Source organism: Podarcis cretensis (genome assembly GCF_951804945.1).
Source record: "Podarcis cretensis genome assembly, chromosome: 4".
NCBI lineage: Eukaryota > Metazoa > Chordata > Lepidosauria > Squamata > Lacertidae > Podarcis > Podarcis cretensis.
In genome coordinates, this window is record NC_137173.1 from 73,819,950 (window position 1) to 73,832,760 (window position 12,811).

Consider the following 12,811-nt stretch of genomic DNA (forward strand, 5'->3'; position numbering starts at 1 on the left):
TTATTTTTGTTTCTTGTGCTTTTTAAAAAATAAAAGTTTCTTACACAAATGATTTCAAGCACAGTAGACGCAGCTTCACCATGAAAATGCATACCGGGCATCACAGAATAATAAAAAAAAAACCAAGCTTTTCAGAAACCCAGAAAACAATCAGACAATGCCTCTGAAATTTCATTTCCCTATGTATGTGTAGTTCTGCACTGGACAAGAATCAGATATACGAAGCTGCATGCAAAATTGTTGGAAAGTATGCCAAGGTATTTACTCGGAAAGAAAACCTATGCTTTGCTATGTGACATTACAGAAGCACCCATGAAGTCAACCTTTACAAAAAACACAAAAAACTCTAAACATTTAGCTTAGTGCATTCTAAAAATAGTGATGTTCTAAAAATATTTTAAATAAGTTCTTTTTATGTGTTGTGAATTGATTTTCCCTAAACGTATCATTTATTTGATAAAATATTAATAGACTACTATTTGATTAAAAAATATCAAAGCTATTTACAACAGATGAGATGAGAATCTTTGCTGGCTTTGGAGCAGATAGACACTGAAGGTGGGGTGTAACTTCTGCATTAATGGTTTGCCAATTGGGACTAATATTCTTAATTTTTAAAAGGCAGAGGGGAAGCATCAGTTCTCTCTCCTCCTCCTCAACTAATTTGGCCGTTGTTTACTGGAGATGCTGCGACGCGGGTGGCGCTGTGGGTAAAACCTCAGCGCCTAGGGCTTGCCGATCGCATGGTCGGCGGTTCGAATCCCTGCGGCGGGGTGAGCTCCCATCTTTCGGTCCCAGCTCCTGCCCACCTAGCAGTTCGAAAGCACGTCAAAGTGCAAGTAGATAAATAGGTACCGCTTTATAGCGGGAAGGTAAACGGTGTTTCCGTGTGCTGCGCTGGTGCTGGCTCGCCAGAGCAGCTTCGTCACGCTGGCCACGTGACCCGGAAGTGTCTCTGGACAGCGCTGGCCCCCGGCCTCTTAAGTGAGATGGGCGCACAACCCTAGAGTCGGACACGACTGGCCCGTATGGGCAGGGGTACCTTTACCTTTACTGGAGATACCAACATAACTACAAAGTAAATAGTGGGTTTTGTTTTTCAAAATAAATAAATAAATACCAGTTAATGGAGTCTGTTCCTTGTAAAGGTCGATACCCAGTGGGGTCTTATTTTAACTCAGAAAGAGTGGCTCTAGTTTTGTAGGCCATGAACCAGAAATTACACATTCAAGGAATACTTCATTGAGAGCAATGCTTCTGCTGCAAATATACGGAATGCCAAGTGCCAGATAAAGGTTAAGCCAGAAGGGCCTGCCGGTATTTAGCCGTCTAAATATAAGTCTTGCCTTCGCATACCAAATCCGCGTTATATCATTTTCCTCCATATTTCACTGTGACTGAGCACAAACAGAACACGTAGCAGAGAACTGAAGGTGGGGCTCTCTAGGGAAGCAACGGAAGCTTAGTTTCCTCTGGGCATTTCCACCCTCACCAACAGAAATCTCAAAAGGATCCCATTTATTTTTATGGAGGTGACCTTGGCAAGATGGCAGCATAGGAGTTCCGAAAGCCTAGAATGGTCTTCAGCTTGTATCTGGTTAAAAAAATAATAGTGAAGGGCACACCCACAGTGCTTCACCCATGATAACAATGTTAAAGTACCTCAATTGAAAGTATAAATCCGAAAGAACAAAGAAAGCTGGTGAGAGACAAGAAGAACAGGAGACGAGTGAAGGGAAGGGTGCAAAAGACAGATCTTGGAAGAAAAGTGTGGCTTAAATGGCAGGATGATGCCGTATTAAGTACTGTAAGATCAGAGGAGGCTTTGCACCGAGGTTGGGTATGTGATTATTTTTTTCATTGTAGAACTGAGGGAGTATTTGGACTCTCACAGAATTTCTCCCATCACATATAACCAAAAGCAAGTACGCTGATTTTCAAATAGGCATAGTTCATTTCCAAGCTGTCAATAGAGACACTTTCTTGTAAATTGGAACTGCAACTGAAAAATAGTGGTTTTATTTTTCTCTGTCCAGTGGGCCAAGTCATCTCTGTCAAAAAGGGGTCAGAGCTGGCAAACCTGCTGGAACTGGAAAAAGAATCTCCTTGCCACTGATGCCATCTGAGCCGCCAGTGACAATGTTGGGATTTAAACAACACATAGAAGAAAGGAATAATCTAAATTATACTGTTAATTTTCTTAGAATTTAAAGGAGTTCCAGTCATGGGAAGGAAAGCAAAAATATAGGCTCAGTACCTGCAGTTCAAGGTATCAAAACCTACCACAATTAGCTCCACAGTACAGTCATTTTCCTACTTCAAAGACTACCTTGTCAGGACAACACTAAAGAATGTTTTAAAAGTGTGATGTATTTCTGGACAATACTGACAAGGCAGATTTTCCACACTCCTTCCCTATATTTCCTGCCGGCTAGATCTCGCTGCTTTTTACCAGCCAAAATTCCTTCCTCCTCTAGTGTTAAACCCTTTCGCTATTTGTAGATCTATGCTCACACACCAATATTCCCTTCTAGTATTTCCCCTTCAGTCATCTCTTCCAATTGCCTAATCACTAAAGTGGGGCTTGTTTTCAATGTTGTTTTCCGAACTTGCCGAACTTTAGCCCAGTATTTCCAGTGCTCGTAAGTTAATAAAGTACAACGAAATAATTCTAGTGAACTCTGCATGCTCAGAAGGTAATATCTCATCCCTCATCTCCATGAAGGACTGTTATATCCCTGTTCCATGCCAGCTGTCGCCTCTGAAAATCTGTGCTAAATGCAGGGCGATAAAATTCATGGATGATTTTTAACACACTCTCTCACAACACACGCATACACATAGCTGCAGCAGTGTAAAGTGGTTGATAAACACGAGCAGTGCTGAAGAACTTTGGGGGGTCCTGCTGGATCCTGCCTAGAGGTGTCAGATCTGTAGCAAAGACAACCAGGAGGACAGATCTGTAGAAATGTAAACCTATGAATTAGCAAAACAACCTAGAGCATTCCTATGACTAAGTCGCCCCGGGTTTAACTAGTCTACAATGCCAAGACAGCTGAGCATTTGTACTCAAATCCTTGCTGCACAATGGGAATGTCATGAACACCCGGGATTATAATAAATTGTGTCACCTGGAATTAGAGCCTCTCTTCTGGTGCAAAGGCATGAAAAGCATTGTTCAGTTCAATGCAGTCGTAAGTTTGGTTAACAAATGACTTGCGAGTCGAACGTTTTGGCTCCCAAACGCTGCAAACCTGGAAGTGAATGTCCCAGTTTGCAAACGTTCTTTTGGAACCGAATGTCCAGCACGGCTTCTGCATCTTCCAATTGGCTGCAGGAGCTTCCTGCAGCCAATCAGAAGCCACGCCTTGGTTTCCGAACATTTTGGAAGTCGAATGGACTTCCAGAACGGATTCCGTTCGGCTTCCAAGGTACCACTGTAATGGAAATGGAAGGCTTTTTTAAAAAAAAGAAAAGTTTGATGCAAATTGCTAGGCTTGCTGCAAAGAATTTCATTCAACGTAAGATGGTTAACGCTGAGCTTGCCAAAAAGAGAAATATGCTTTTGAAACCTTTCCGCATACTATTTAGCTTCATCTCTGTCTTCCCTGAACACACCTTCTCAGTAATTAGACCAAATCCACAGGGCTCTATGTGACTTTGGAGAGCCAGCTCAGCAACAGATGGAAGAAGAAACAAAGGCAACAACAAGGCAGTCTCTCGACTCTACTAGGATTTTAAATAGGAAAAGGAGAACTGCACTCACATTTCACAGATACAGAAATATGTGTTAGGATGCGCTTGAATTCTTTTCTTCAGACAAAAGCTCTTTAGTGTTGCAGGCTTAGGTTTCAGGCTGCAATCCTATGCATGCTTACCTGGGAGTAAGTCTCCTTGAACTGAATAGGCCTGACGTATGAGTAGGCAGTCCAATAATTGAGTTCTGCTTTCCTAATAACATGTGTTGTTCTTTAAACACTTGGACTATAGTTTGCACTGTGCAGCGACAACAGCAAAGTCAGAAATGCTGAACAGCTGCAGTGCCAATGCAATGCTTGTCAGTTCAGCTGTAGAACAAGAGTAACATTTAAATGGTTTAAAAATCATCATTGTAGAATAACAAAGGCACATGACCCCTCTTAGCACAGGAACAGAATGAGCACAGAGACAACTGCACTGTACTTTGTTCTACTATCAATGCACCAGGAAAAAGCAAACACCACACAGAGATGACACTATGGCGATGTCCACAGGGATCATCTGTCTGCTGTGCGAGTTGCTTGAACAATGGCTCCCCCAGAATTGAAAAAGGGAACGAAACCAATGTGAAACACTGAATAGGTAACTAAACTGGTTAGCATCTATTCACTGCTGTAATATATACGCAAATGAAATAACCCCAGCAGTGCCAGACAAACTAAGGCTTAGATCTTATAAACTGCAGGGCATAATTTATTAGTGAAACAATTTGACAATATTCCACTATTACTTGGTGGTGAACTAACCATATGCCAAAGAGGTCACCTACCGAAAGTGGCAAAGTGTGTATCTGAGCCCCTACTCCTTTTTTCACAAACTGGTAACCTTGTCTGAAATATCACAGAAAACCCCCTGGATGAATATACAGTCGTACCTTGGAAGTCAAACAGAATTCGTTCCGTAAGTCCATTTGACTTCCAAAACCAAACCACGGCTTCTGATTGGCTGCAAGAAGCTCCTGCAGCCAATTGGAAGCTGCACCGGACGTTCGGCTTCCGAAAATGGTTCCAAAACTGGAACACTCACTTCCGGCTTTCAATCGTTCGGGAGCCAAGGTGTTTGAGATCCAAGGTACAACTGTATCCGCACAATCGTGTGTGGATAGGGGTGAGCTGCCATCTCACTGCTTGCGGGTGTCATTTTAGAGCAGAAGTATCCAACCTAATTCCCTCCCTAAGTTGTTTGATTCCAACTCCCATCAGCCCAGCCAGCATTCCGTCAGGGATGATGGGAACTGCAGTCAAAAAATTATCCAGAAGGAAACTCATTAGCTAGCCCTGTTTGGGAAGACTGGCATAAGCAGTTGCCATACTCAAAAGAAGAAGAAATGCTTCTAAGAGGTTTATGTTAGATAAATCCAAAAGTGAAGTCACATTATTTGCATAAATATAAAAACAATCCATAATGCTACAGAATGTGTTAATCTTTGCAATATGATGTGTCAGATTCATAATAAATCTGAGAAATTTGGCACTCACATTCATCTATGCACAGTTGCCGATGTGGCAGAATATGAGGGATTTCTCTCTCTATTATTTGCACTCAGCCATCGTCACGCTGTAGTTTGCACAACCGCAAAAAGGTTGCGCTGTGAACTACAGTGTGAAGAGAGGCAGTGGATGGACAGCCCAGGCTCCTTCATGCACACCCAATCACCACGGAGGGACAAGTCTGAACAGGCTGTGACAGCCCCCTAGCTCCCCACCTGCCAGCCTCAGGGCCTCAGATCTTCCAGCCACCCAGTGCCTCTGCTGCCTGCTTTCCTCCTCACTGGTTGGCCTGGGCCTCTGCTGCTGCTACCAGCACTGATGTGGGTTATCATTAAGAGTCAGCCTGGGCACAAAGGGGAAGAGGAAGCTGCCCAGAGGCAACAGCCAGCCTCAGCATCTGTGAATAGGATGAAGAGCAGCAGCAGCAGCAGCACAGGGACAAGAAAGTTGACCAGAAACAGCAGCTCTCCTCCCTTGGGATCCACTGTTGCTGCCGCCGCCACCAATCAACGTGAAGCGTGGCAGAAGCAGCAGTGCAGGGGAAAGCCACCCAGAAATGGCAGCTAGCCAGTCTTGGGATCCGGAGCAGCATGGGGTGCAAAGGGGAATGTCTAATCTCTAATGGGTTACTGTGGGGGGAACTGGGGAGACTAGGGAGAGTGGGAGGGGAGGGTTGGTGAGCACAGTAGACAAGTGTGCAGCCCCAAGTCTTAACTAGTTACAGTTTGCATCTTGCACCCAAGTAGACTTTAGATTTGAATGAAAAAGTTATTTACTGTGACATAAGCATCAAGAGTTTCATGGCTTGAACTGCTACTTCATGGTCCCTGTCCAGAGTCATGGACACAAGTCGATCCTAATGGATGCAAAAAAAATTAAGATGTAAAGATTCTGTTCCGCAGGTCTTTCCTGAAGAAGTTATACTTTTTCGACAGACTGCATGCTTTTGAGATTACGCTGGAGGTTTTTTCAGTTTGACTAAGCTAGAGTAAAAGCTGCAAGTTGAGATGGTCACAATGAAATGCATGCAGGGGGAGAGAAGAATTACTCCTTAGTGGCCCATATCTGAAAAGCAAATAAGCATTGTGTTTGTGACTCATGGCCCAGAACTGTTCCACATTTTTTTTTAGTTCGGGTGGTGATTGCTCTGACTTGCAATGGATGGTTTGTAGCACCCCCTGCAGGCTTCAAGATCAGAATTATTCAGTTTAAAGGTGTCACTGATATCTCAAGTTGGTACAGCGGACGCTCGGGTTGCAAATGTGATCCGTGCGGAAGGCACGTTCACAACCCACAGCGCCGTGTCTGCGCATGCACGGGTTACAATTTGGTGGTTCTGCACATGCGCGAGCGCCGAAACCCAGAAGTAACCCATTCCGGTACTTCCGGGTTCGACATGGTGCACAACCCGAAAACACACAACCTGAAGCGTCTGTAACCCGGGGTATGACTGTAAATCCCAAATACATTGATGAGTCTCACTACTGCAGAGATAGTCAAAAGTACAAAAACACAGCTTTCCTTAATTGGGATCACTTTTTTAAAAAAGCACTTTTAGTCTTTTCTGATAATAGTTCAATAGACTACATCATTAGAAGGTTTATTTTCACATTCCAAAATGGGAACTCCAGCCTTATTAATTTCCCTTCTGTTTTGTTGCTAAGTGATCCATGCGACAGCAAACAAGACTGGAGTATGGCACAAAAATATATTAGAAACATTCCAATACTTGCCTATTAATTAGTATATACATACAGAAAGGGTCCAAAATGTTCTACTTTTTTTTTTTTTTACAGTAATTGGTCTCATGTGGTCATTGAAGACAAGCTTTATAAATGGGAATGGGTTGTCTGTACTTTAATTAGGAGTTTTTTTTAAAAAAAATCCCCCATCTATTACAAGAAAAAGGAGTGCCCTCCCTTTTGTAGACTATGATTCAAGACTATGATTCAAAGTCCCCACTGATTCAATCTTGGATCCTGGCATTCTTGACTGCGAAGTACCCAAACGTCCTGCGAACACTGACATATGCTAGCAATGCACACAATGTTTCATGTCTCTGCAGATCAATTCAAACAAAGCTGATGAAAACGAAAGACAAGGCTCCAAATGGGTTGTGTTCATATGAACCTCTCTCTAAATAAGAACTTGCTTTTCCAAGCCTGCTTTCTGTCCAAAGAGGAATACTAAACCAAGTCCGATCTGCTCCGATCTGTCCTCTTTCAATGTGGCAACAGGATCAGGGCACAATCCTTTAAGGCCTCTTGCCTGAGAGTCAAGGAATCTCCATTAGTGTTAAATGGATGTTGACTGGAGGTCAGGTGGTCATCGTAACTTTGTGTGATTAGGAACAGCTTTCCAGCAATAATGGCAAAACCACAGCATGCCTATCCCACGGAGCATACATGTAAAAAGGAAGGCTTGCATCTTGCAACTTCACAGATCAGTTATGTCTAAAGCTATGTCTTGGTTATGTCTATAAACTAAAGCTAGTTTAACTCACCTCCTTTTCCCAGAGAAGCCTGGGAACTGAATTCTTGTGAGGAGCCCTACCACCCTGGCCAAACTAAAACTCCCAGCAGAAGGGAAACCATGTCATTTAAAGTCGCGTATATACAATATACCCTTGTATATCAGCTATAAAACACTTCCCATTTAAAGTTATATGTAATTTACACCTTGTACACCACTGATAGGCCTAAAGTGATACAGGATTCAGGGTTCAGCTTTGAAAATGATCAGCCCTCCAAGGCAAACCAACCAGAATATTCAATCTGGGAGACACTTATTGTTCAAGCTCACCTTGAACCTGCAAGTGAAGAGATCCATTTTACAACCCAGCGCTTTCTGGCCAAATATTCCCTGCAGGCCCTGAAGGCACTTCAGTCGGACGTCAGGTTGCTGGAATACAGGATGAAATAGAAGATGAAGTTCACTGATAAGACTATGCAACTATTGACGTTATTCTAAGGACAAAAAACATTCAATTGGCACTTGGCGAACATTTTCCCCAAGCTATGACCTTTGTGAAGTCAACAGAGCACCATTCATGCACAAAACTGAGGTATCAGTAGGCTTGAGGCAACCCTGACAATTAGAGAACTACAAAAATCTGCAGCGGGGTGGGTGGGAATAAGAGGGAAACAAACCTCCCCAAACAGTCTGATGAGGGCTGATCACACTCAGTTGCCACACAACAGGGTATGCCTACTATGAAAGGAAAGGAAGGAATAGAAAACCAGAGCAGAAAGAGGAATGGGGACTGGGAGATGGTTGGTTGGCTAGCTGGTTCGAACCCTGAACAAGAGCACTCGATGCTGCAATATTTTGTTGCAGGTCCCACTTGTGCATATGAGTAGCAAACTCAGGTGCTCAGATGTGATGGCTTGCATATGCTCTTCGCAATAAGCACCCTCTGCTCACTCAGAGAGATATTTACAGTTCTTTATTTTACATATGTAGAAGCAGCACAGTACAATCATGTATCCAAATCGTCCGGTTCAGATTCAGGGAGTGGTCTTCTCCGGCTTCTCCTCCAACAGAAAAGGCAGGGAAGCTTCATGGGACGTCTCTTGCGCTTTAACCCTCTCCTTTCCTGTGCAGAAGGCACAGGCATAATCTCTCCGTCTGTTCCTGAACTTCCTGTGCGGTGCTGGGGCTCTGCTTCAGCATCGGAGAGCCTTCCCGCCTCCTGGCTCTCTCCCTCTTCCCCTTCCGTCACTTCCTCTCTGTCTCCTTCTGACTGTTCCGGCTCTGACTCATCTCCTCCCTCCCCCCCCCCCCGACTCAAAGGCGTTTCTTGCCAGTCCCGTGACATCAGGTGGCTATGTAACCGAAACAGGATTGCGAAGAAATAGCAGCGAGTGATTAGCACACTCTGGGGAACCTCAAAGAAGTAGAGGGGAACTCTTTAGGGGTTTTCCCTAAAGGGGCAAAAAACAAATAAACCCCAATCTGTATCCTATATGCACTTTCCTGGAATCAATTGCCACTGAACTCAACAGAGCTCACTCCTGCCTCACTCAAGGCACATATGGTGTTGTGTTCAATTATTGCAACAAAGTGCTTTACTTTAAAAGCAAAATAAAAGAAGAATGCCTTTTCAACAAAGAAGAGTTGTCATGCAAGAAATCTATAAAGCCATAGGTGTCCATATATGTCAAAATTAAATTAAGTTAGTGGCAAGGCAACAAAAGTAGATTTTGTGTTCCTTTATGGTCACCAAGAGGCCTATGCTTTTCCAAACTAAAAAACCCTGTTTTTTAGCATGGTTTTAACAGTTTTAGAATGCTTCCTTTTAAAAACGCCAGATGTGTTCATTGCCCTGGACTCTTTTGGGATGAACAGAGGGATATAAATTCAATAAATAAAAATGTTCGAAAGATAAACACTCACCCATTTACAGTGGTGCCTCGCAAGACGAAATTAATCCGTTCCATGAGGCTCTTCGTATAGCGGTTTTTTCGTCTTGCGAAGCAAGCCCATTGACAGCTTAGCGGATTAGCGCTATTAGCGGTTTAGCAGCTTTTAGCGGATCAGCTGATAAGCGGCTTATCAGCGGATCAGCTGATAAGCAGCTTAGGGCTTAGGAAAAGGGGGGGGAACCCCCGCAGGAACTCGCAAGACATTTTCGTCTTGCAAAGCAAGCCCATAGGGAAATTCGTTTTGCGAAGCGCCTCCAAAACGGAAAACCCTTTCGTCTAGCGGGTTTTCCGTCTTGCGAGGCATTCGTCTTGCGGGGCACCACTGTATTATGCAGTGGTCTGGGACATTACTGCCCTTGCTATATTTTAACCTACTTCTTATAAACCTCAGTTTCATGTAGACACCTATCTGGATGGCAGTACCACTTTGTATGTTTAGATTAAGGTGGATGCATTAATGCTTATTATATTTTTATTGTAGGCTGATGGGTTTCTTTTATCTTTCCTCTCACTCTTCCCCTCTCATTCTTTTTTAAATCCCCCTTTCATTCTTTGTTATTTCAAATATCAATTAAAAAGAAATCACTTTTTCAACTTTTTGGGATTCTGCCTGTGAAAAACAGATTGCGTTAACTTTTTTTTCAACTGTCAAGAAAAAAAAATACTCACTTTATCATACAGCATCCATCCTATGTATTTCAAGTAACTATCCGTTAAGAACCGATCAGGATAAGTTGTCATCCAACAGGCAATTTCTTCAATGCAAATGGCCCGGATTTCTGGAATAATATCACTTTAAAATAAAATAAAAATGGAACACTGTTCACTGTTTAATTGCAATACAGATGTTTGTTAAGGAAAAAAATGCAAAAGAACAGAAGTATTCTTGAAACATTATTCTAAAAATTATATTACTTGCTATCACTTAAGCAGTATCTGAGGGCAGGCAGCAGAATATGTGAGCATTCTATCGAAAAGTACTGTGTTTGAGGCCATGCGAAGTGACATGAAACCCTGAGTCACATATGCAGGACCATTACTTGATACTGCAGAATATGCAGATTCTGTGACGGAGCCCCAAGTAGAATGAATCCCATCATCCAGTCTGTCCTTCAGATGCCCATATCCTGACCAGAGACTCCTTCCAAGTACATAAAGGTTCTTACCGATAGCGTTGCAAAAAGGTCCCTTTGAAAATAGCATTCATCATATTCTCTATGTCCAGGTGTTTCTGTTCATACTGAAATGAAAACAATTGAACAGTCTCTTCCTATAGGCAAGGCCTTATTTCTATGCTTAATCTCATTTCACTGAAATTTCACAGATTAAATACCACCTCATTTTTTTCAAATTGAGATATAATGAAAGGTTGGAAGGGATAAGGATACAACAGAAGCTAGTTATATATTTTTTCCTTTCCTCAATAACTCAACTAGAATACCTGCTTCATCACTAATATTTATTTAACCTGTTGGTTCACATCTTAATCTTCACTTGTAAATGAACAGCGGAACAACAGGGCTAATGTTATCCCATAATCAAATGTAATGCTTGCCTGTACAATTTTTTTCACTTTCTATTAATCAAAACTGTGGTGACTGTGGTAATCGGCTTGGTTCTATGTTCCAGGTATAGATAAAGACATAGCCTTGTGTGTGAGAGGGGGAGCAGGAACACTTGGTTTTTCCCTATCAAAAATGGCTGAAAACAATGCCAAGGGTTTCAGGGTGATCTCGCTCTCCAAGATGCAGGAAAGACTGGAACAAGATAAGGATGGATGCTGGGGTTGGAGGACGAAGATGTGTGTAAACACTGACAACACAGTTGATCAGATGCAACTGTTGAACTTTGGATGGCACAGTTAAAAAAAAAACCTTCAGGAAAACAGTCCAGACAGCCACAAACAAGACTGTTGGAAATAAGGACAGCTCTATGGGGAAATTCCCCCTTAAGGAGCAAAGGACCATGTCAGCACCTGGTGGGGGCAAGGAATTATTATTATTATTATTATTATTATTATTATTATTATTATTATTATTACCCCACCCATCTAGCTGGGTTTCCCCTACTTTATTAGTAATAAAAAAGTGATAAAACATCAAATATTAAAAAGTTCCCTAAACAGGGCTGCCTTCAGATGCCTTCTAAAAGTCAGATAGTTGTTTATTTCCTTGACATCTGATGGGAGGGCGTTCCACAAGGAGGGCGCCACTACCGAGAAGGCCCTCTGCCTGGTTCCCTGTAGCTTCATTTCTCGCAGTGAGGGAACTGCCAGAAGGCCCTCACAGCTGGCCCTCTGGGTTGGGTGTCTGGGCTGAACTGGGCTGGGTGGAGATGCTACTTTAGGGAATAGGAGGGAATGCCAAAAAGACAAACCACGTCGTGGCTATGTCTAGGGGGTAGTGGCCATCGAACTCCAGAACCATATAACAAGCCAACTCCACCTCACAACAAACTGGAGATCAAACAGCATGTGCACACCTGAACTCCAGCCTTGTCAGATAAAAGTCAGATAAAACTAAAAGCTGGCCACTTTTAGGTGTGTGGTTGTAAATACGCATGAATTAGGACTGTAACAATTTTTTTAAAATTAGGAAACCCGCTGCTACCTAAGAGCTCTGTTTAAGTGTGGTAACAAGGATTGTTACTGGAAATAGAGGAAGCTTCGTTTAGAAACTTTGAGAAAAAAATCCTGTGGTCTTGGGTCTCCCCCCCCCCCCCTGGAGTCACCCACTACCAGGTAAAGTAGTCTGATCACTCACTAAAGCAAAGGCTATTGGATAACTTTGTGATCCTCCACCCAAGTAATCCATGCCTTTCCACACCACAAATGCCATCTTGTTTCGGGATTGTCACACTCTGAGTGAATACACATGACTGGCACATGAGTTTTGAGAGTCTTTAGGAGGCCATGTGCCAGTATTCAACGCAACCTTCACATTCTAGCACCGTATTGCAATATGATGAAACAAACAACACTATGCCAATCAGTGATTCAGAATTCATTTCCTCTCCTTAGATTGGGAGAATAGGAAAACGTTTGGCGTGAGCCGCTCACTGCCGACCACCACAAATTGAAATCCAGTAACCAGCAATTACAAATAGGCATTTTTACAAACTGTCATCGATTTCCAAGGG

At 42.8% G+C, this 12,811-nt stretch overlaps 1 protein-coding gene across 5 annotated transcripts in view; it reads right to left on the bottom strand.

The window, feature by feature from the left end:
• LOC307214060 (cohesin subunit SA-2-like) overlaps positions 1 to 12,811 on the bottom strand; it is a 61,248-nt gene that overhangs the window by 33,302 nt on the left and 15,135 nt on the right. For all 5 annotated transcript variants that reach the window (XM_079972464.1, XM_079972463.1, XM_079972462.1 and 2 more), the window contains 4 exons: positions 10,840 to 10,913; positions 10,343 to 10,466; positions 8,052 to 8,150; positions 6,026 to 6,105 (listed from right to left, as the gene is read on the bottom strand). In XM_079972464.1, the coding sequence (XP_079828590.1) occupies positions 6,026 to 6,105; positions 8,052 to 8,150; positions 10,343 to 10,466; positions 10,840 to 10,913 (377 nt within the window). The remainder of the gene's footprint in view (positions 1 to 6,025; positions 6,106 to 8,051; positions 8,151 to 10,342; positions 10,467 to 10,839; positions 10,914 to 12,811) is intronic.